Below are 25703 nucleotides of genomic sequence, written 5' to 3' on the forward strand. Positions count from 1 at the left end.
TTCCTAAGACTATCCTAATTATGCCCAAATGCCAAAATCTTACTTAATCCTGCCTTTAGCAAGATATGAAGAACTATTCGCCGGTGTAGTCTCGGGCCTCGCCGTGGGAGCACGTGAGCCGCTCGTGATGGAGGCATAGAAAACTTTCGGGTCCAGCGGAGCACTTGGGTGGTTCCCGTGGAAAGCAGAGGATTCTTGGTCCGAAACTCAGCGTTCGTGAGGGAAAGTCTCTGATCAGAATAAGATGCACAGCGCTTTTGAGTTAAAAAGGATTCAATCGCTTCTTAACTTTTGACTGCCTGGGCTGCAGTCGTGACGTCACTTCTAATGCAAGTAAACCGGTTGTAACTCAGGTTGAGTTTACAGATCGCGCGACTCTAGAGTTTACCTTTGCCAAGGGTAAGAAAGAAAATCGCGCTGAGTGATGGATCTTGCAAGAAAGAAGACGTCTTTTTGGGTGGAGAGCGCCTCTTTATACGTCCAGATTCATCGGAAGCCAGACGTGAGAGACAAGGATGGTGGAGCTTCCGCTTGGATTTATGCGTGCATGGCAGACTGACGTAGATGATCCCGCCCACGCATGACGTAGGTCACACGGAAGTTGCCTGGGAATTGTAGTTCTGACACAAGATGGCGGCATGATACCTACATCTGGAATAGGGTAAATTTGGACTTATCTGGTCACTTGACCTTTTTCCATTGCTTCAGAGTCCAGTCTTTATGCTTCCTAGCAAACTGAAGCTCTTTCTTCTGATTAACCTCACAAACAAGCGGTTTTCTTATGACCACACAGCTGTTTAGTCGCAATCCCTTGAGTTCTCGTCACATTGTGTGTGTGGAAACACTCTTAATTTCACTATTAAACATAGTTCTACTATTGTTTTTTTAATGATTCAACTTCAAGCATTTAAGTGATCTCCGATCACGGTCAGTCAAGAATTTTTTTCCCGACATTTATTCCATGAAGTTGACGGTTCACTACTATCCTCCCAGGTTTTAATAATGTGTTGGATAGTTCTTATCCCAATTCCAGGAATTTCAGCAATCTCCTCAGTTGATATCTTTGCTTGATGCAGGCCAATAGTTTGACCCTTCTGAAACACATTAACATCTTTTCCACGATCACGGGATACGTCTTCTGACATGGTTGTTAAAGAAATGAGAAGCTACTCACTGCATCAAGTTAGGGTTAAAAGAATTGTTGCTAGCTGAAACATACAACAGTAATTATCAGAGACTTTTAAGTATTTGCTTATTTAAACCCAAACAGTGTCTCTTTTTGGCCAGGCAGTGTAAATATGATCTATGGCTCCATTGCATGAATCCTACTACATCTGACCTCACTGCTACTGCTGAATGTAGCGAACCAGAACTATGCTAATTGAGTATCTTACCCTGTCCATGAGGTACAGAAGGCACCATGTGGGCTGGAGGAGTGAAGCAAGTGACTGTAGTTTCCTGAACACTCACAGCACTTTGTATGTCATCAAAGAAACATGAGTATAACTCGCCCTCAGAGACACTGGGCAAGCCTGGTATATCAAGTACCACCTACAGAGACAGAATGAGTGCTATAATTAGTGCTTTCATATTATTATTGTCTTTGCCATTTTATTAATATGATAAAATCCCGAATCTTAATGTTTGACTCTGAGTTAATAAGAGAAATGATGTCTCATTTGCACAAATGCGTACATTTTTCTGTTCTCCAAGGCTGATGTTGGAATGGGTCATTGACTCCACCTTCAAACACTTCTGCCTAACATCAAAACTCCAAAGCCAATGGCCTTCCCTCGAGCCACGACTACAGTCAGAACGCATGCCACACCTATGAGAAAACAAAGCAAAAAACTCCACTTTCTTGAAATTAGCGCATATCACAAGTAAATTTCATTGTGCAGAATGGTTTGATACTCACTTGCCCTCCAGGACACACCAGCCACAATAAGGATCTTGAGCTGCAAGACAGGACTGGCAATTTATGTGTTTCTCACACTCTGCCACAGGCCTTTTCTCTATCTGCACACATTAATACAGACCGAAGACACAGATTTGAACTAGCACAAAAATTTATTTTACTATTCATATCTTTTCTGGTGTGCTCGTTGGGCTAAAAGACTCACACTATTGCTGGTCATAATGTAAAGGTGTCTTTGGGAAGAATCAAGTTGCAGGTCTCTGTTAATAGCTGAACCTGGCTGGATGGGAAGACTGGAGTAGTTCTTCACTTCTCCGGAGCTCCCCAGGAAAACCTAGCGATGACACATCACATCTAAGTCATCCACCAAAAGGAGTAGCGCATAAACTCTAACAGCATGCAGGAGCACTTCCTGAAGCAGCTAACCAGCTATTAATATGTGGTCAAACCCATAGCAAAATATCCTCACTGCTAAACAACACACACTTTAAATGTTACATTTAAAATCTTATATAACTACACAAAGTGTCTTTTGGGCTTCCGAGCATTATCCTCTGCCAAGAAGTTCAGAGAAACTGGAAGAAGAACAGCAACAGAATACATCCGTGAAAGGTTCTTAATGCCTCTTGAATCATATCAAGAGTGGAGTGGGTTTCAGGAAATCAGATTACAGGCCTGAGAATCCTATCAGCAAAGCAGGTGACATTGCTAAGAGTGTCAGACACCTCATTCTAAAGAGCTGCACCAGCGCTTGCATACTCAGGTTAGGCAACTTTAACTGGATTAGCATCGACTAACTGCCAGTTATGGTAGGCTGCAGGAAAAATCATTCAGATTTACGGTACAGAGCTATGTAAGATTGACTAAGATTATGGGTGTGTTTGTGTGGGATTTGAAACATCTTGCATGAAGCATATATAAGTGTGTATGTGTCTCATCAGCGTATACCTGTGTACCTACTGGAGTTAAAGGGAACTTACTTACTTAACTTAATCCTCTTCGCCCCGTGTGGGGCATAAGGCCAATAACGAGCGCCTCCACTTTTGACGGTCTTTAGCAAGATGTTGTGCCTCGCCCCATGATAGATTTAACTCGGATAGCTCAGGGGTGATGGTTCTTCTCCAAGTGGTCTTAGGTCTTCCAGGCTTCTGCCTTCCAGCGGGTGTCCACATTAGGGCAACTTTGGGGATCCGCTGTTGGTCCATATGTAAGACATACCCGAGCCATCTCATGCATTGGTGTTTGATTTAATCAACCACGCTGCGGCTTCTGGTCTTTTTGTATAGCTCCTGGTTAGATATTACTGCTGGCCAGAAGATACCACAAATCCTTCTCAAACATCTATTATGAAAAACGTCCAGCTTCCTCATGCCACTCTGAGCCCTATAACAAAATTGACTTGACATTGCTGTTATATATTCGGATCTTTGTGCACAGACTGTACTGTTTATACTTCCAGATGGAACGAAGTGCAGCAAAAGCACATTGTGCCTTTCCGAGGTGTGCAGTGATGTCTTTGCCGGCTGCATTATCGGAGCTCACAGTTAAAAGGGAAACACCAACTTAAATGACTTACACAATCTCTATAATCAACATGTGATCTTCAGTAATGTCCAATATTTGTCTTGTCATAGAATCATGGGAGACTTTTTAAGTTTTAAACTACTTTCAGCAACATGATCTATTTTTACTCTGGCAAAGTTTCCTACATCACATACAGTGCTATTCAACTGACTGAACAGCAGCCCTACTGAAAGTGGGAATTCTGGCTTCATCTCTACCTAAAAAGAGTGATGCAGCAGCACTTTAGTGATTTAGTTTGTCCAGCTCTCACATCACCTCATCTGCACACTCTGCTCAACCACATTATCATGCTTCTCATCTTGCAGAACCCTAGAGAGTCAAAGTGTCTGCTGTAACTCAGCTCAACAGTGTCTTAGAGTTGCAGGAACTTTGAGTCCAATTTTTGCTCCACTGTTCCATATTGGAGTCTTCATTAATATGACGTTGGCAATTGCTGGAAAATCATGAGTGAGAAAAGAAACTCATGCTCTTCTGGTTTTAGTAGCTAAAGCCTGATCTCTCTCTATCTGGCGTATCACTACAGTGACGTGGCCGCTCTGACGGCTTCAGCCATCAAAGTCTCTAGGGAAGAATTACAGTAGTGGTTTCCCGTTGTCTTCTACTGGATTATTATAGAGGTTTTCTCCCCTCAATCATTCACACCTATGGACAATTTAGAGTAGCCAGTTAACCTAACCGTATGTCTTTGGACTGTGGGGGAAACCCACGCGGACACGGGGAGAACACGCAAACTCCACACAGAAAGGCCCCCGTCGGCTGCTGGGCTTGAACCCAGGACCTTCTTGCTGTGAGGCGACAGCGCTAACCACTACACCACCGTGCCACCAAAACCTGATAGTTATCCCTTATATTTGAGATCTCATATAAATAACAAAAATACAGCATCAATCAAAAAATTAGCACCAGAATCATTAAGCACATCATAAATATTTGAATATTAACATGTTTTTCTGAATGGAATCTTCTTTAAAGCCAGCTATAATAACAGAGCTTCTGTTAAACTGCACACAGTCCATTAATCTAAGACCAAGCAGGACTTACTGGAAAAAAAAACAAACTGACCTGTATTATGAACACTTAATCCTGTCTGATTATATTAAGGTTTAAATTTATTAAGTCTGTACAACCTTGAAAAAACTTGAAAACATCAAACTGTAGACCTGTGGCACCAAACACCTCACAATAGCCGAGGGCAATGTTCAAGCCCTGCAAATGCAACCTGTTGAAACAGGGAGCAATACCTATCTAGTGTCTATAACATCTTATATCCAGCATCAAAAAATTCCCATGCAGGGATTGGCTAAGGATAGCTCACGTGACATAAAATAGTTCCACCATTGATTAAGCAATGTATCTTGTGACATCAAATATTAACAAGAGTGCTCTGAGAGCACAATTTCCCCGGCTGGCAACTATGCCATAACTCTGGTAAAATGTAATTGAATTGAATGAAATTGCAATATGTGCATTAGCAACATATATAACAAAGACTCCTGTCAAGTTTCGTGAAATTCATCCAAAAATTGTGAGAGGAGTTGATTTCAGAAGGTGAGTACCCTTCCCGGGATGAACGGACAGACATCGCCACGACATAATCCCCCTTCGGGCCTCTCGGTTAGCGGGGGATAAAAATTATGAGGGAAGTTGATTTCAGAAAGCAAGCACACCTTGATGAAATTGCCAAAATACAAATTTGTTAATAATCAAGGGCATAACTCTGAGAGTTAAATAAATTGTGAGACGAGTTGATTTCAGAAGAACGTACACCCTCATGAAATTGTCAGAGTACAAGTGATTTAATCAAGGGTCAAAACTCTGGTAAAATTTTCACAAATGAAATTAAATTGCAACATGCGTATTACTGTCATATAACAAGGCCTTTTGCCAAGCTTCGAGAAATTCGTCCAAAAATTGTGAGAGGAGTTGATGTCAGAAGGCAAGCACACCTTCATAAAATTGTGAAAGTACAAAGGTGTTAATCAAGGGCCACAACTCTGTTAAAATGCAAGCGAATTGAACAAAATAACAATATGCATACTACCGACATATAACAAAGCCTTTTGCCAAGTTTCATGAAATTCCTCCAAAAATTGTGAGAAGAGTTAATTTCAGAAAGTGAGCACCCTTCCCAGGACGGACGGACATCGCCACGACATAATCCCCCTTCGGGCCTTTTGGCCAGCGGGGGATTAAAAAATTGGATACGGTGTGAGTCAGTCATGGTATATCCTGAATATACCTGGTAACTGACGTCACAATTTCAAGCTATATGACTGACTCGAGTCACAGCTGTGGCTCTGCGAGCGTGTGTGTGTGTGTAGATCTATGTATCATGATCATGCCTAGCAAGGTAGGCAATAGCATGGTGACAGATAGATAGATAGATAGATAGATAGATAGATAGATAGATAGATAGATAGATAGATAGATAGATAGATATGAATAAAAGGTAAAAAAAAGCGATAGCATGGGACATTGCACATACGCAGGCAAACGTTGTTGCTCCAACGTAAACAACAAACATGGCTGCCTCCAGTGAGTTTATGCTGAGATTCAATCTCACAGACGAAAGTTTAAAGTTAACACTTTCAGTTTGGAATTTTCTGATGATGAACATAAATCAAATATACCATGCACTGAGAGGCACCAGTAGTTATGGACTACTGGTGCCTAGTACTATTTTCTTCGGGGCTGCGGCTCTCAGAAAATAGTACTGTGCCAGTCACCTCAGAGAATCCATAATTTCAAGTGGAGCCTCTCAGTGCATGGTATATTAGATTACTATAATCAGCTGGCCAAAATGTTGCTGGTGTGTAACTTTATGCTGACTCCCTATTAGTTACCTTGTGTAAATTTCCTTTGGAATCTCCCAGAAAAGCTATGGAGTGTCTCTCTTTCACACTGACAGCCACAGCAGTGAGACGAGCAGAAGGACTCTCCAAAACTGCTTCAGCTACCACTGGCTCCTGGCTGGCCATTGGACTCGGGGTGTGGTCTGAGCCGCAAGGATAGGTAGTGATGGTGTCCTGGAGGGAGTAATACAGTCAAACTTTCTGTTCAATGGTAGTTCATTTTATAGCCCTCTTACACATAAGCCACCAGCATGCAGTATCTAATGCTGGATTGTTTCATCTTCACGCTCCCGTTTTAGGTTATATACAACACCAGTTGAAAGTTTGGACACACCTTCCAATTCAATGGTTTTTCTTTATTTCTATTAATTAAAATACACTTAATGTCTTAAAGTAATGCCCATCCATCCATCCATCCATCCATCCATTATCTGTAGCTGCCTATCCTGTTCTACAGGGAAGCTGGAGCCTATCCCAGCTGACTATGGGCGAGAGGCGGGGTACACCCTGACCTGGACAAATTACCAGGTCATCGCAGGGCTGACACATAGACACAAACAACCATTCACACTCACAGTCAATTTAGAGCCACCAATTAGCCTAACCTGCATGTCTTTGGACTGTGGGGGAAACTGGAGCACCCGGTGGAAACCCACGCAGACACAGGAACAGCATGCCAACTCCACACAGAAAGGCCCTCGTCGGCCGCTGGGCTCAAACCCAGGACCTTCTTGCTGTGAGACGACAGTGCTAACCACTACACCACCGTGCCATGTCTTAAAAGTAATGATGAATGTCATTTCTCTTTACTTAGCTGAGCGGTTCTTGACATATGGAGAACATGCAAACTCCACACAGAAAGGCCCCCGTTGGCCACTAGGCTCGAACCCAGAACCTTCTTGCTGTGAGATGATGGTGCTAACCACTACACCACCGTGCCGCCCCCAGTATTGTTCTACAATGTAGAAAATAGTCAAAATACAGAAAAACCTATGAATAAGTAGGTGTGTCCAAACTTTTGACTGGTACTGTATCTAAGCTATTTTCCTTAATATTCCTGTAATGTCATCTGTCCTGCCACGTGGTTTTAACTGGAGCTAAATTTTGAAATTATTTCATTGCTTGTGTGTGCCTGTGTAGAAATGGGTACTCTGGCAGTGGGGGTGTAGTCAAGTGTTTGCTGTGGATGGACAGGAGACAAGCTGATCCAGCAGGTAACACGTGATGAGTCTCACCTCTCTTGGTTTACCATCAGTTTATTTATGTGTCCTTTGTTTATGTTTGTTGAATCAGTAAAAATAGGTTCCATTATGTCAAATCATTACATGTATTTTTAAGTGATTTTAAATGATTTGCAGAGACAAATATCCAGCTGTAGATGTTTTGCCTGACTTTCTGGTATACTATTTTTAATGAACTTTTGTTGATTATTTTTAAATGATCTTTTCATTGTGTAACTTATTTTGTAAATTATTTAATGTTGTGTGTATGGATGTATGCATTGGCTCTATGTTTTGTTAACTGTGCTGCTGCCTGTCTTGGCCAGGATGCTCTTATAAATGAGATTTTTAATCTCAATGAGTCTTTCCTGGTTAAATAAAATAAATAAATAAATAAATGCTATTATAATTACTTTGCCTGCGACGGAGTAAGTGGGGCGAGGTATTGTAATCAGTGTGGTTTATTTGTGTCTGTTTATTAACAATCTAGCGTCTAGACAGTTGCACCGATTGACTTCAAATTTTCAGGGTAATCGGGTGAAGATGGTGGTCAAGCTCACCGGAAAGGTCAACCTTTCAGTCAAAATAACGTTTTCCATTATAACTCAAAAACGGTTGCCAACAGACAAATGTTTACTATCATGAGCAAATAGGAACTCCCATATGGCCTTTCATTTGGTACCATGATCTTTGACCTTGAGTGACCTTGAAAGGTCAAACTCAAGGTCATGGATTTTCAGAGGGCTATAACTTGAAAACGGTTGATGGTTGACAGATGTTTACCATTATCAACTTATAGGAAGTGCCATATGGACTTTCATTTGGCACCATGACTTTTGACCTTTAATGACTTTGAAATGTCAAACTCAAGGTCATGGATTTTCATAGGACTATAACCTGACAGCTGATGATTGAGAAATATTACCATTATCAACATATAGGTATAAGTGCTGCCGGGTGAGGCTTGTTTTGCCTGGCAACACTTGTTTACTATTGTTATGGGATGAAGACATTTCTATAATATATAGGTTTCTGATATATAGGTCATGATATACTGTATAACTATTATGACATTATACTGTATATTCTATTATATATAGGTTATGATATATAACTAAAATGATGATATATTCTATTATGATATATAGGTTTGCTAACCAACTGCCAGCAAAACAGTATTGTTGCTTTAAAAAAAACAATGAAATTCGTTTATGTTTACATTGACTACAAAAATATATTGAAATGCATAAAAACAATAGAATAATAAAAGACAGTATTTTTTCATAATAATTTCTAATAATAAATTAAATTTTTTTACAAATTGAAAGGTTCCATACAAAATTTTAACATCAAATCACCTGCTTCTAATCAGATTTTGTAACTGCTTTTTTAAAATTAAAGTTAGAAAAAAAATCACCATACCAGAAAAAGTGTATTGTGACATAATTTATCGTTGGGCATGTAACAATTCACCCAGTTCACAATTCAATTCGATTCATTCACAATACTGGGTTCACACCTTGATTTTCCCATGATCTGAGAAAGAAAATATTAAATGAACAAAACTTTATTAGCAAAAAAATTCAACATTTATTTTTTCTATTCTTTATCAACCTAAATCATCCTTTTGTTAAATAATAAACACTTTGTTTAATTTTTAAATAACCAACAATAATTATTTACCCACATTTGTAAAGGTTGGAGTAAAATATAATGGCCTGTTAAATAAAATATTATTTTATTAAAAATGAAAAAGTTAATAACAAATAGGCCCTCTCTCAATACATTTTTTACTATCTCCATTTGCTTCTCTTTTCTCTAGCTTTCAGCAGTCTGTAAAAAGAGAGCTCCGATTTCTTGTTAAATCTGTTTGGACAATCGTACAACAGCCCCTTCCCATTTCAGATCTGGTTTTATTTTTGTTTATATATTGATCGATCTATCTATCTGTGTGTTTTTTTGTGGCATTAGTGCTGTGTTTCTTCTGCTTTGAGTGAAGTTACGTGTATTACGCCCTCTGCTGTCTAAATGACAGCAAGGAAAAACTGCGAGATTATGCAGCCTGATAATTGCGATTTATGTTTTTATTTCATCAATTTGAATTGTCATAAATTTGTATTGTGATTTATCATCACACAATATATTGTTACATACCTATTTATCATAATATCGATATTATACTGTCTTGTTTCCAAGACCCTATATCACTTACCCTTAAAACATTTTGAAGTTGGTTATGTAGGAAAATAATTTGTATAATATACAGTCTCACAATTAATTTTAGCTTGTTTTACTATTCAATATTTTGAATTGGTTTAGAGTTGAATTTTGCAAATGTTGAGAAATTTCTTCAGTCGATTTTTTTTTTTAAATGGCACACCTAGAAAACTGATTTAAACAGCTGCGTAACCCATCTCTGAATACACATAACTATCCCGGTGTAAATACTGGCATAACTTTTTGATACAAGTCACTGACTCTGAATACTGCCCATGTACCTTTAATGACATTTAGAAAATCTCATCTCATTATCTCACCTTGGGCAAGTTGGCACAGCTGGATTTGACCTCATACTCTATATATGCCACCCTGATGCCCTCTCTCTGGCCAACTTGTGTGTAGCACAGGTCCCGTGTGTCATTAATCCAGTGGTCAATTGCATCCAGACTATAAACACAAAGTGCTGAGTCCTCGCTTGGCTTGCTGGCCCCATTCAATGATGTGGAAAATACTGCCATCAGAACCTGCCCATCATCCACCTCCCCACCCACCTGCGCTCCCTGGAGGAGGCTGTAGTTTTTCTTTGTTGAGCGAGAGTGGCATGCTAGTGGAACTTCGATGTAGGAATAGTATGCATGATCATCCAGGCACATCCGTGCAATGTATGTTCTGTATTCTCGAGAAGTGGCTTTGAGGTCACGTCTGAAGAATAAGAAGTAGACATGGTTGTGTCGGGCAAAGGTTAGTATAAAATTGTGGTCGTACTCTGATAGGCGGCTGGCTACACCCAATTTAGCTGTCTCCTCATAGGAAAAGATGGGCTCAGAAGAAAGCTGACGGGTGGAGATTGGTGGGAGGCTACCCCTTCCGACGTAGCCCCTTCCCACATAAAGCAGGGGTGGAGCCCCATTGCTCGGACTTGCCACAAGTCCAATGGTGGAGACAGTTGGGTCATTGGCAGCTACATACTGAGTGTCCATTGGTCTTTCTGCAGAAAACAAAACTTGGCTGACATTAGCAAGGCTGCGCTTCTGGCATGTGCCCTGGTGGACACTGCCACATGTAACAAGCTGGAGGGAATAGGACTCCACTAGCAGTAGCTTGTTGTGGTTATTTACTAGCTGGGCATGTGGGCAGTTCTCTGAGGTTACAGGTGGAAGACAATCCTTACTGTCTTTTACAGGTCCTGTCATCTCTTCCACTTCCAGACGCATATGGTCCAGTCCAGACAGCTGGTAAAGGCGATCCTGTGCACCAATGTACACCGTGCCCACGGTAGGATCAGGGTGCAGAGCCAGGTGTTGGAAAACAGTGTCGTTGGATGAGAAGCGTGGATAGTGGCAACATACCAGTGGGCTTTCCAAAATGCCCAGAATGAGGGAAGAAAGCAGGGTGGAGACAAGCGCCATCCCACAATGCACTGCAAATGCACTGAACACAAAAACATTAGAAGATCAAGAAAAGAATCACTGATAGTAGCACTTACAATTGTGGTGGTTCTGCTCCACAGAATGTAAGAGCCCTTGTATATATTATATCCCTCATCAAAAAATTCTTGTGCAGGGATTGACCAAGGTTAGGTCATGTGATGTAAAATAGTTCCACCACTGATTAAGCAATGTATCTCATGGCGTTAAAAAAAAAAAAAAGGATATGGTCTGAGTCGGTCATGGCATATCCTGGATATACCATGAACTGACATCACAATTTCAAGCTTTATGGCTGACTCAAGTCAGCTGTGGCTCCGCGAGCATTTTTGTGTGTGTAGATCTGTGTATCATGATCATGCCAAGTGAGGCAGGCGATAACATGGTAATAAATTAATAAAATAAAATAAAATAAAATTAAATTAAATAGGTTAAAAAAAGCGCAATTGCATGGTATATTACACATGCGCAGGTCGAAGGTCTCTCCAATGTAAACAACAAACATAGCTGCCTCTAGTGAGTTTATGCCAAGATTCAATCTTCACACTTTTAGTTTGTAATTTTTTGATGAGGGATATAAATCAAATGTACCATGCACTGAGAGGCATCGGTAATTATGGATTCTCTTCAGTAACTGGCATAATACTATTTTCTTTGGGGCTGCGCCCTTCATAAAATAATACTATGCCAGTCACCTCAGAGAATCCATAATTTGAACCAGAGCCTTTCAGTGCCTTTCATGGTATATTAGATTAATATAGAAATAATGGACAGTTATATCTCTACAGTAATGTAGAACATATGGGTTTGACTAAACGTCTGCACCAGTGGCATACAACTAACCTATTACTGACTTGTTTTTGCATGCTGCACTTAAAGGAAAACTGGTATTTTTTAACCTGTGCCCCATTTCCCCATCTCTATAGGTCCAAATATTTACTAGGGACAAAAAAGATTGGAATTGGTCCAGCATCGAGTTAGAACACTATAAATGGCAACCGTAAAACAACGTACAATGTAATTTTTTTTAGCTCTGCCATAGCAAGATATACACGTACATACATTATGGCTGGGAAACCACTATAGCTTGCGCTAATTACAGTGGCCCCGTTGTACTTAACCCTTTGATGCAAAACATATGCACACCCCTTCTAATGCACAACATGGGTCAAAAATGACCCGCATTCATTTTCTAGGTTATTTCATGCTGACTGAGTTTTTCTTTGCTCTATCTTTTGAAATCAATTTATTTTATGATTGAATATTCCAAGTATTCTTTAAAAATCTTGTTTTTAATTACCACAAATCATTAATTTAATTTTTTCTTTCCTACTTTATGAACAAAAATACTTTTTATACTACTACACATGGGGCGGCACGGTGGTGTAGTGGTTAGCGCTGTCGCCTCACAGCAAGAAGGTCCGGGTTCGAGCCCCGTGGCCGGCGAGGGCCTTTCTGTGCGGAGTTTGCATGTTCTCCCTGTGTCCGCGTGGGTTTCCTCCGGGTGCTCCGTTTTCCCCCACAGTCCAAAGACATGCAGGTTAGGTTAACTGGTGGCTCTAAATTGACCGTAGGTGTGAGTGTGAATGGTTGTCTGTGTCTATGTGTCAGCCCTGTGATGACCTGGTGACTTGTCCAGGGTGTACCCTGCCTTTCGCCCATAGTCAGCTGGGATAGGCTCCAGCTTGCCTGCGACCCTGTAGAAGGATAAAGCGGCTAGAGATAATGAGATGAGATGAATGAGATTACTACACATGGGTCATCCAAGTGTGATTTAAAATTAAATGTCTTAATACTATAATAATAATTTGTTTCAAGTAATTACTTTAGCAGTGAATGGGGCCAGTTATTTATTTATTAACTATGTAGTTAGCTAAGCCAACTACAATAAAATTAGCTAACTAAAGTAGAATATGTCAACAGCTCGGTAGCTAATAGTAATTACTTGTAACTTCTGACAAGTAATCTACTCACTCTCAAGGTAACCTAAACATCATCAATTTTTTTCTAAGGTAATGTTAGAACAATTGAAAAACATTACTTCCATGTATTAGATGGGCAAAGGGCGCTGTGCTGAGCTGTGAAATGTCTGACACAAGCACAATTCACAGTTCCCACCAAACGCTGTAGTAAATGCATGCGGGTCGGTTCTGACCCATGTGTGTAAACTTGATGTAGAATTACAAAAGCTGTGCTTGTTCATAACTTAAGAAAGGAAAAATAAAAATGATGATTTGTACTAAACAAAAACAAGATATTTACTGCATATTTGGAAAAGTAAATGATAAAATGAATTTATTTCAAAAGTATATCATAGAAACACTCAGCCATACGTGAAATAACCTGGAAAATGAATGCAGGTCGTTTTTGACCCATGTTGTGCATTAGAAGGGTAGTGATACAAAAAGGGTTTTTATTCAAAAAGTAAGAAAGGAAAAATAAAATAAGGATGTATGATGATCAAAAACAAGTTGATTGAGGAATACCTTGAATACTGAATGATGGAATTAATTTATTGCAAAGATATAGAAGATAAAAACTCAGCCGGGTCACTTTTGACCCATGTTTTGCATCAAAGGGTTAATCTACATGTCTTTTGAACTGTGGGGGAAACCCATGCAGACATGGGGAGAACATGCAAACTCCACACAGAAAGGTCCTTGTCGGCCACTGGGCTCGAACCCAGAACCTTCTTGCTGTGGGGCAACAGTGCTAACCACCACACCACCGTGCCAATTCTACGGGGCACTCAACTGCATCAAAGTAAACTGCTTGTTTTGGCTACTGACAGGCTCATAATTTTATTAAGTGTCTGACAACATGGAAAGGATCCCTACAGAGATCCTTTCTCCTGTGTCTGTTTACCTCAATAACTGTAAATAAACTGGATAAAATTACTGTTTCTACACTCATTGTTTTATCTTTCTCTTCTTCCGGTCTCTAACGCAGGACCCCATTCAGTGCCTATAGTTGATTATCACACAGGGGTTTGTTTTTCCTGATATTTACAAAAGGAGAAGTCACACAGAATTTGTGAAGAAGTCTATTTCCAAAGAAATGCCTGCATATTTAACTCATTATGACAATATGAATGAGTGTCTGACAACATGGAAAGGATTTTGTCAATATCAGAAAAAAGCCGCGATCAACTACAGGGTGCTGCATCACAGACTGGAAGAAGAGACTTTCCAAAGTTTTCCTTTAAAATTTAGTTATATTGCAGCCATAAGAACACATAGCTAAATCTCACATTCACTGCTTGGTTCAATAATAATGGCATATAGCATATGCTTTTAATGTTATTAAAAAAGGAGATACATCATCACACCAATTAACCAACGTGCCACAATCATAGTACTGTGCAAAAATCTTTTTGCACACACCGCGAGTGCAGCGAGGTGCAAAGAGCACCTCAAATTTTGAAATACAAGATTTCATTTTGTGGCTTCTGGTGACATCTAGAGCTGATTTTTACAGGTTGGGGCAAAGGCTATCCATCCATCCATCCATCCATCCATTATCCATAGCCGCTTTATCCTTTTCTACAGGGTCGCAGGCAAGCTGGAGCCTATCCCAGCTGACTATGGGCGAAAGGCGGGGTACACCCTGGACAAGTCGCCAGGTCATCACAGGGCTGACACATAGACACAGACAACCATTCACACTCACATTCACACCTACGGTCAATTTAGAGTCACCAGTTAACCTAACCTGCATGTCTTTGGACTGTGGGGGAAACCGGAGCACCCGGAGGAAACCCATGCAGACAAGGGGAGAACATGCAAACTCCACACAGAAAGGCCCTCGCCGGCCACTGGACTCAAACCCAGGACCTTCTTGCTGTGAGGCGACAATGCTAACCACTACACCGCCGGGCAAAGGCTATATTTTACTTAAATTTTTCCTGGCAGCTCCCTGGACGGCAGCATCAGCTCCATCGTCATCGACATTGGCAGCATGACTCTCACTGTCAGACTGGAGCTGGTCAGCAACATGCAGCGAACTGGCCATCATGGTCTCACAACTATGGTCTGCCACTGTTGCTAAGTTGTTTTCCCAGCTTTCTTTGTGAAAAACTCTGTAATTAATGCCTCGGTCACAACCGGCCGTACGTGCTCCTATGGCCGGTCTACGTGCAAAAAACGCAAAGAAAGGCACGGAGGGCGCGCGTGTGACGTGCTGATTTTCGAGCCGTAGACTGGCCGCAGACTGGCCGCAGAGGTTCTTTGTCATGTCAAACAAACTCTACGGGCGCTTACGTTTTTTTCAGGTTGCAAGACAAACTTACGGCCTCATGTGTCTTCCGTACGGCCGACGTGCGTCTTTCAAATTTGCTGGTTTTAGGTTTGGGCAAAATGTCAATTTTTTTCGTACGTCGCACTTGCGGACTCAGTATGTGTGTCGTGCGCCCCACATACGTAATTAGTGCGGCCAACGCACGTTCAGATATTTCGTACGTCATCCATGCGTGTCAAGTAAGTCGGCCGTGCATTGGCCATACGGCGAGAGGGCGTCAATCGCACGAAAACTCGGGTATATAAAGCTGCAGGAGTGCCTACGGCCATTTGTACACATAGGCTTTGATTGAGAGAAAACCCAATTTCATTTAATTTCATTTCATTGCATTGCATCGCTTCAATTCAATATGCCAAAGGCAAAAGGGAAGAGGAGGATAGAAAAGGTGTCGGAGACGGAGGAGAGAGAGACGGCAGCAGAGAGGGAGGAGAGAAAGAGGACAAGGAGCAGTGAGGAGGAGGATGAAGACCACGACAGTGGCCAGCAGGCCAGGAGTTTGAGATGAAGTCTTTGCGGAGGGATTGCCATTTTCACAGTGAGAAACCAAAGTATGCCGAAATATATATACCCCTCTCCAATTGCCGCAGTGCGACAAACGAACGCTGTTGGTACGCACAACGTACAGATCGTGCGCAGTTCTTGCAACCTTCATACGAAGCCTGCATGGAACGCACAGTCAGTACGATTAGTGCACGTTTGAAGGTGCGTTGGCTGTACGAATGAAGCGACAGCCGTACGTCCGAGCAGCCTCAGATTTCGTGCGTGGTACGCACGTTCGACTTCCGGGTTGTACGTTGGGTGCGCGGTGATCTTACTCCTTCATGGTCACCACAACTACGTTCTCCATGAACAAAAAAAAACGCAGTGATTTGGGAAACGCCAAAAATCGCATGGCCAAAAAATCGTACGTCCGGTTGTGACCGAGGCTTAAGCTGCAACCCGTCTGTGTTTTGGTCACTCGTACCCGCCTTGACGATGCCACTATTTTTGCATAAGTTACCTATGAATATTAATTGCACATCGCTCATCCAATCAACGTGGGATACTGCACACACTCAGCCAATCAGCGCAGAATAGCTTTCTCTGACATCAGCTGTGAACTTAGGTCACGTTCAGGGCCATGGGCTTGCATGGACTGTATTGATTACCTGCTCAAAGGCTACAAAACACATGCATGTTGATTCTAGTTTTATACAGTAGGCCTAAATTGTAAGCGTCGCAGCAGTGGTTTAATGAGTAGCAGCATGTCACTAACCATATCGGTCAATAAATTAAGTTTAGTGGGGCTGCTCTGCTATGATGCTTGAAGGGAAATCCTATTTAATGTATCAGTAAAAAGGAAAAGTTACTGATAATTGTTTACATTTTGCAAAGAAATGGACCATATTAAGTAACAGAGCATGTTTCTGAAGAAGAAAAAAAAAACTCACTGTGCATGCAAATATATATTTAAACATTCATACCATTGGCAGAAACAATTAGTTGGGGTAACTTCTGTCCTCTTGGTTATGGTGTAGCATAGAACATGTTCGTGGGTCCTAGATGAGAACAAAACTGTTTGTTAAAATGTTGTTAAATTAAGCATTAGTATTACTGCCAGTAAAGGAAATGAAATACTATAAATCACCATGAAAGCACTATAATGTTCCCTTCATGAAATGCTTTATTGCTTTTTGTCAATTAGATGTAATGAATAGCTGCTTAATAAAGGAGTGTATGCCATCATTTAATCAACCGATGGGTCTGTGTTTTCCTTTGACATTTCCCTCAGATCAATTTTATTTCTAAAGCTAACCTCTCTACCCACCTCTCGCTTTCTCTTTTCATCATGAACTTTGTTCTTTTTACCTACATTGAAAGATAAATCATCTGTTCACACACGTTCTCACACTCACACACACACACACACACACACACACACACACACACACACACGTCCTGCTCGTTCTCTCTCTCCCACTCTCTGTTTCCTTGTTTTATCGATGAGGTCTTGTTTATGTTTCATTTGTCACGTAATGTAATCTTTATCATTGATATACACTACCGTTCAAAAGTTTGGGGTCACTTTGAAATGTCCTTATTTCTGAAAGAAAAGCACTGTTCTTTTCAATGAAGATCACTTTAAACTAATCAGAAATACACTCTATACATTGCTAATGTGGTAAATGACTATTCTAGCTGCAAATGTCTGGTTTTTGGTGCAATATCTCCATAGGTGTATAGCAGTGGCGGCTGCTGGTTTTTAAAACAGGGGAAGCCCATTTTACGCATTCATCGTAAAACCTGTAGGCCGGATATCAAAGCATAGAAAGGTGTGCCCCATTAGCATAGTGAACTAGACAACCCTACCTAGTGGCAGAAAGTATTTTTGCTTGTACATTTCATGTTATAGTCTGGCTTGCCAGGCTAGTGCCTCATATCCTTAATCAAAAATATCAAACATCCAAAAATCACTGGCTATTCAACGAAGAGCCTTGAACATCATACCCTGATATGCAACACAGAGTCTTTAACACAACACCCAGCTGTGCAACACATCCTTGAACATCTTCTGCAACACAGTCTGGAAATCCATAACCAGGTAGGCTATGCAACACACAGAACCTTGAATATTATACCCAGGTATAACCTATAACACAGAGCCCACCATTCTCTTAACATTACTGAACAATATACACACTTCAGATTCATGAACATTATATGATGCACACTATTTATACACAAATTCTGCCCTCCGCTCCTTTTCCAGAAAATGGTCTGTGACCCTGTCATACTAGCTGGTTGTGCTTTCCAGAGACTTCACCAATTTCTGTTAGCAGCTAGCACTGCAGATCCCAATAAGGCTCAAGCTAGCCTACAACCAGATTGAACTACAAATGAAATAAACGAGTGAATTCGCGAATGATCAAACTGATAGAATGGATGAAAGTTAACGGAGCACAACGAGTAATATTTACATTTATTTACAGAGTAATGTACAGAGACATCAATGAGAAGAAACGTTTATATGAAAAGAAAGTCGGACAGCACTTTGGCACACGACTACACTTTCTCGACATCCGCTGGGGAATGACTGATCATACTTCCGTGTTCCTCGCCGACGCCGAAGTACAGAGCCCGCCCTCCTCATGTCTTTCAAACAATACCTCCAATAATCCTTCATCAGCCCGGCTTCTTGTCCCTCCCACTGTCTCGTTTAGTCCCAGAGAAGCCCGGCTTCCCTGGAAGTGACGATTTTGTCTATTTTAACCAATAACAACTAGCCGAAATTGGCTGTTCAGAGCCCTCTCATAGACTGCAACGGATACCCGGCTGCCAGCCATAGAGCCCATTGAAATAAGAAAGGTTACAGCCAGTGTTGCCAGATTGGGCAGTTTTAAGTGCATTTTGGCGGGTTTTGAACATATTTTGGCTGGAAAACGTCAGCAGTATCTGGCAACGTTGGTTACAGCCTGGCAGCAAAGATGATTCTCATAGCGAACTGCAAGTTCGTCAGACATCACTCAAATAAGTTACAGGATAGTTATGAACGTAAATACAATCTTGGGCATATATTATGTTATGCAAGTTATTGTTTTAATGAGAATTCAACGTCGTAGATGCCGCAGTTTGGGGAGAGAATTTTAGGGGAAGCTCGGCTTCCCTTGTTGTCTCTGAGAAATCGCCCCTGGTGCATAGAGGCCCATTTCCAGCAACTATCACTCCAGTGTTCTAATGGTACAATGTGTTTGCTCATTGCCTCAGAAGGCTAATGGATGATTAGAAAACCCTTGTACAATCATGTTAGCACAGCTGAAAACAGTTTAGCTCTTTAGAGAAGCTATAAAACTGACCTTCCTTTGAGCAGATTGAGTTTCTGGAGCATCACATTTGTGGGGTTGATTAAACGCTCAAAATGGCCAGAAAAATGTCTTGACTATATTTTCTATTAATTTTACAACTTATGGTGGTAAATAAAAGTGTGACTTTTCATGGAAAACACAAAATTGTCTGGGTGACCCCAAACCTTTGAACGGTAGTGTATGTTATCACTTTCAAACCACAGAGTGTCCAATAACTACACCAAAACAGATACCATTTTTGAACAATCGCACGAAAGCAAGAACTCGGAAAGTAGACAACTACAAAACTTCTACCAAGAATGCCCTTTCTGCCCGGTCAGCTGAGTGGCTTTGGGCTAAAAGGCAAGTAGTGTGGAGCCAAGGGCACAGATGCTGGGACTGACACACCACCCCAGAGTCACAGAGGTGAGGGACAGACACTAATGTCAGTTGTTGAAGGCTTGGTACTGACTCCACATTTTATAGCCTCAATAGAGTGTCACGTTTCATTGGGCATGACAATGAACATGAGAAGTTGCCACTCTGGGTGATTAAGAAACCTATTTATTATTCCCAGGGGACAATGTGACCATTCACCATGTGAAAGAGTGTTGAGACGAGTTTCACGCTGTGAAAAAGGCTTTTCAGATATCAATTTAATGGCATTACGAATTGGAATGGAGCTGATTTGTCTTCAAATTACGAGCAGATGGACGCCATTTCTAATGCGATTGTAATCTGGCAGCTGTTTACTGCTTGCAGCTACAAAGAGGGTGAGAGATTACAGTAGCAAAAGACCGAAACAGAGTTAAAGAGACAACAAAGGTGTAGAGAGAGGCAAAACAAGAGAAAGAAAAGTACTGTCTGTGAGAGAGGCTATTTATAGTCTTTGGACTTTCCCCACCAGAGCATACTCATCATACAACTACCTTTCCAAATCAGGCTAACTCTATTCTCCAAATGCCTAATTCACTCATCCGTCATCTTGTCACTAATGAAATGTTGCAGAAATTGTAGAAATAACATGAATACAGTTAAATGCGTTAAAAAAATATGGCTAAAGAAAATGGGGTATGTACTGTAAGAATATCTACAGTGAGATGAAATAAGTATTCAGACACTTTTGTTTTTGTTACTTAAGATACTTTGAGTGCATACATCCACTTCAAATTTGCATACATAATATCTTTGGGCTACTTACATCTTCTTTAGTGTTCTGCCTGATGGCAGGTCCGATCTGACGGCTTCAGCCATCAAAGTTTCTAGGGAGGAATTACAGTAGTGGGGGCAACACGGTGGTGTAGTGGTTAGTACTGTTGTCTCACAGCAAGACGGTTCTGGGTTCAAGCCTAGTGCCCGATGGGGGTCTTTCTGTGTGGCGTTTGCATGTTCTCCCTGTGTCTGCATGGGTTTTCTCCGGGTGCTCCGGTTTCCCCCACAGTCCAAAGACATGCAGGTTAGGCTAATTGGTGGCTCTAAATTGACCATAGGTGTGAGTGTGAGTGTGAATGGTTGTCTCTATGTGTCAGCCTTGCAATGATCTGGTGATTTGTCCAGGGTGTACTCCACCTCTCGCCCATAGTCAGCTGGGATAAGTTCCAGCTTGCTCATGACCCTGCACAGGATAAGCGGGATGGAATTATAGTAGTGGTTTCCCATTGCCTTCTACTGGATTATTGAAGTTTTCTCCTCTCAATCATTCACACACACTTTCACACCTATGGACACTTTAGAGTAGCCAGTTAACCTAACCACATGTCTTTGGACTGTGGGTGGAAACCACGCAGACATGGGGAGGACGTGCAAACTCCACACAGAGAGGTGGAGTTTGCTGTGTGGTTAGCACTGTTGCCTCGCAGCAAGACGGTTCTGGGTTTGAGCCCAGTGGCCAACGGGGGGGTTGGCCACTGGGCTCAAACCCAGAATCGTCGTGCTGTGAGGCAACAGTGCTAACCACTATACCATTGTGCTGCCCGCTACATATATATTTATGAACAAAAAGGATTCATAAAAAGTACTCCTAAGCATAAACATGATATGTTTAAAACTGGATATGTTTAAAACTGGAATTGATAGAGATCACGGGTGTTCAGCTTAGGCTTGTGCCCTTGCCCTTTAAGCACCGAAATTCCTTGCGATTCCTTGAACTGTTTAATGATATTACACACCACAGAAGGTGAAATATCCAAATCCCTTCATATCTTTCTTTGAGGAACATTGTTTTTAAACATTTCAATTATTTTCTCATGCATTTGTTGACAAACTGCAGATCCTCAGTCCATCATTGCTTCTCAAAGACTAGGCCTTTCCTGGATACTGAGTTTGTACCGAATCTTGATTACAATCACCTGTTGACATCACCTGTTCAATTCACATTATTTAATTGTTTTACCTCATTATTAGCCCTAAACTGCCCCCATCCCAACCTTTTTTTTTTTGGAAATGTGCTACAGGCCTGAAACACAGGAACGGATGCATATTCACAAATGAAATGAAGTTGACCAGACCAAACAAGAAATATCTTGGTTTCATACAGTCTGCAATGAGATATAAGTCAAAGTAAATTTAGAAATCACTACTTTCTTTATTTGCATTTTCCATACCTTCCCAACTTTGCAGCTGTATGCAAATCTGACTCGACTTGATAATATAAATGTTTCAAGTTTTCACAACTTTTGTTTAATAACTACTTACCAGCAATATGAGAATGAATTTGAGAAACAACACCATGTCCAGTTAATGATCGGTGACTACTTAATTTTCTTAGGGGTTTCAAAGAAATGACAGCATTAAAAGACACACGAATTCAACAAAACTGTTGAGGGTCTAGCATGCCGAACTGACATCAAGCTTGACTTGTCTCTAAGTTCTCAGGCTCTTCAAGGCATCTCAAACAAGTACCCAATCCTTCATACACAGAGTCCCCATGACAACAAGCCCCTCAGCACTATAAATAGGTCCAACCCTCACCCCAAAGGTTAGACACTGAATGGGAACATGCACGGTAGCACAGAGGGGTGTATTTCTGTTGCAGATCCCCTCTCTGCCTCTCTGTCCTATAAGATTTTTTGTGAAATTTAATCAAAATGCCATCAGTAAATCTGTAAGCAAAATATTAAGTTATAAAAATTTCTCAGAAGGCGGCCTTGTTCAATGTTAATTAATCAACTCAAGTTAGAAAGTGCTCTCCCCTTTAGCCACACTCACTAAGAAAGCACAACTTTATTCATCACTATTCACTTGTGAAATTCCTCTCTGCATTTAACCCATCTGAAGCAGGGAACACACACGTGAGCAATGAGCACGCACACATACCCAGAGCAGTGGGCAGCCATGCTAACAGCGCCCGGGGAGCAGTTGGGAGTTCGGTGCCTCGCTCAAGAGTACCTCAGCCCAAGGCCATCACATATTAACCTAACCGCATGTCTTTGGACTGTGGGGGAAACCGGAGCACCTGGAAGAAACCCACGCAGACATGGGGAGAACATGCAAACTCCACACAGAAAGGCCCCCGCCGGCCTCGAACCCAGAACCTTCTTGCTGTCAGGCGACTGTGCTAACCACTTACACCACCGTGCCACCCATGAACCATGCCAAATCACCTAAAAGAAGAATGAGCTGCACCAACCCACAAACAACGTAAAAAAAGGTGCTAAAATAATAACACTTCTTATGTAATAATAATAATAATATCTGGAAAACTACACCTACTGCTGAGCACTCACTCCAGATCATTACACCATGCTGGCGGATATTTATCATTTAATGAAATCGAGTGGAGCTTTTGTCATTCACATTCTAGTTAAGAATTTAAGATGTAGTAACAAAATGACAACAAGATTGTGAGAATTTTTTTTTTTTTTGGGGGGGGGGGGGCAGTTCAGATTCAAATGCCATATCCATCCATTATCTGTAACTGCTTATCCTGTGCAGGGTCATAGGCAAGCTGGAGCCTATCTCAGCTGACTATGGGTGAGAGGTAGGGTACACCCTGGAGAAGTCGCCAGATCATCACAAGGCTGACACATAGAGACAAACAACCATTCACACTCACGATCAATTTAGAGCCACCAATTAGCCTAACCTGCGCGTCTTTGAACTATGGGGGAAACCAGAGCACCCGGAGGAAACCCACGCAGACATGGAAAGAACATGCAAACTCCACACAGAAAGGCCCCCCGTCGGCCACTGGGCTCGAACCCAGAACCTTCTTACTGTGAGGTGACAGTGCTAACCACCATGCCCCCTCAAATGACATATCTATTAATTTTGAAAATATATATTAGTGATATACAAATCAGATTGGACTCATGCTGAAGTTTATTATTCAAAAATTCTAGTCCACCTTAAAATGCTGCTGAAGTGGCAAAATATCTCCAGTAGACAGCAACATTTTCTCACTGGAATAGCTGTATTGTGTACAAAATGTGAGTTCTTGTACTTGTATATAGATAACCCATACAGTAACTATATAAGAAAAACATCCCATAAATAGATAAGCCTTCTAATGCCAATCCTGTAGTCTTCAGTTCGCTGTTCGGCAATGCAAAGCTTGCCAAAAAATTTAGCCTCATTTGCATTTTTAGAAAGATGTTGTAGATCTTGTTGTCCCGTCATTACTCCATTTGTCATAACAAGAGTGGGAGATGTGCATCCATAATATTTATGGTGAGTGTGAACTTGAAATACAGTGTTGAGAATTGTCTCATCACATTACAACAAAACACATGAAAACAATACCAATTGGTTGCCAGTAAAAGTGGGAGTGTCTGGGGTGCAGATTGATGTATCCTGTGAGAAACATGACAGCAAATAATTAGAGAGCAGCCTCAGATGACTTACAAAAAGTTTCAAGGGTCTGGCTCACCCTTCCCAGAATCCAAATAGATGTTTTTCTTTTGAAAGCATATGATTGCTACCTGCTAGCTCTCTGTGCAACAAAATCTCACTGTTAGCAAATTCACTGTTAGTGATCCCTTTGAAACTCATCTCGTTCTTTTTCTTATCTACATGTCAAACGTGGAAAGTTTAAACAAAATATGCCTTATTTTTTTCTTTCATGGCTGTGTGCAAGATGGCCGAGGCTGGTTCAAGTCCATTACATAACCATATGAATAACCATATGAAAATGGAATGGATCAGTCAAAATAATTTAAAATATAGATACTTTGACAAAATATTCATGAAATGAATGCCCAGATCCTTCAGCTCCCTGAGGTCCTTGCCCAAGTTTCTGCCCAGTGTCCCGCACCAGTTGTGTCCCGCACCAGCAGTGTCTCCAACCCCAGCCACAACTGTTCAACCCATCTCCTGGCACAATACGTTCACGAGAGAACCCTCACAATTACAAGACTTCTTGTTCCAGTGCTCTCTACATTTTGTCAAGTAGGAGGGTGTCTCAGTCTAAGATCATGCAGTTCCTGGGTCTGATCACTGGCAAGGCACTCAGCTGTATTGCTGCAGGAGACAGGTGGCGAGCCCCCGGGCACTACTCCACCATGTATATCCCTTGTCACTGGCCAAACAACGAGCCATGGAGAAGTATGTGCAGGACTATATCCAGCCTTCCACCTCACCAGCCTCTGCCACATTCTTTTTGTGGATAAGAAGAGGGGTAGACTGCGTCCATGCATTAATAACCAGGGAATAAACCAAATCATGGTGAACTATCTGTATCTCTTTCCACTAGTCCCTTCTGTACTAGATCAGCTCCACTCTGCCTGCATAAAAACAAAACTGGACTTGCACAGTGCCTACAACCTGGTGCACCTCAGACTGGGAGATAGGTGGAAGATGGCCTTTAGCACCGCCATTGGCCACTATGAGTAAACAGTCATGCTGTAAGGCCTCTCTTGTGCCCCCTCAGTGTTCCAGTGCTTGATCAATAATATTCTGAGGGATATGCTGGGGCAATTTGTTGTACCATACATTGATGACATCCTATTTTGCTCCCCTTCCTTGGAAGGTCACATAGAGCATGTCAGAAGAGTGCTGGCCCAGCCCTTTCAGAATCAGCTGTACATCAAATGGGACAAATCCGAGTTCCACAGCACCACAGTTTCCTTTCGAGGGTACATCATTAAGCAGGACAGCATAAACATGGACCCAGCCAAAGTGACGGCAGTGACTGATTAACCCACATCCTGAGCAGTGAAGGACCTGGGTCAATCCATATGAAATCACCAGAGGCCTCACCACTGACCATCTCATATTTGCTTCATACTTTCTGGAAATATTGTCAGTGTGTCCAATAAATAGTGTACAAAATTTTAGGCTTGTACCTTCATTAGTTTCTGAGATATAGAGGCTTTAAAAAAGGGGCATGGCCCCAATTTCACTGTTAAAACGCATGCTACAGAAAATGG

The 25703-nt window shown here is 41.5% G+C and overlaps 1 protein-coding gene across 1 annotated transcript in view; it reads right to left on the reverse strand.

Annotated features, from left to right (window-relative positions):
* Positions 1–25703, reverse strand: part of plxnb1a (plexin b1a) — a 99876-nt gene that overhangs the window by 52707 nt on the left and 21466 nt on the right. The window contains exons 2-8 of the mRNA XM_060937946.1: positions 16981–17055; positions 10112–11225; positions 6346–6528; positions 2124–2252; positions 1919–2019; positions 1696–1828; positions 1395–1551 (exon numbers count right to left, since the gene is read on the reverse strand). Of these exons, the coding sequence (XP_060793929.1) occupies positions 1395–1551; positions 1696–1828; positions 1919–2019; positions 2124–2252; positions 6346–6528; positions 10112–11225; positions 16981–17055 (1892 nt within the window). The remainder of the gene's footprint in view (positions 1–1394; positions 1552–1695; positions 1829–1918; positions 2020–2123; positions 2253–6345; positions 6529–10111; positions 11226–16980; positions 17056–25703) is intronic.

The sequence above is a fragment of the Neoarius graeffei genome, chromosome 13, assembly GCF_027579695.1.
Source record: "Neoarius graeffei isolate fNeoGra1 chromosome 13, fNeoGra1.pri, whole genome shotgun sequence".
Taxonomy (NCBI): domain Eukaryota; kingdom Metazoa; phylum Chordata; class Actinopteri; order Siluriformes; family Ariidae; genus Neoarius; species Neoarius graeffei.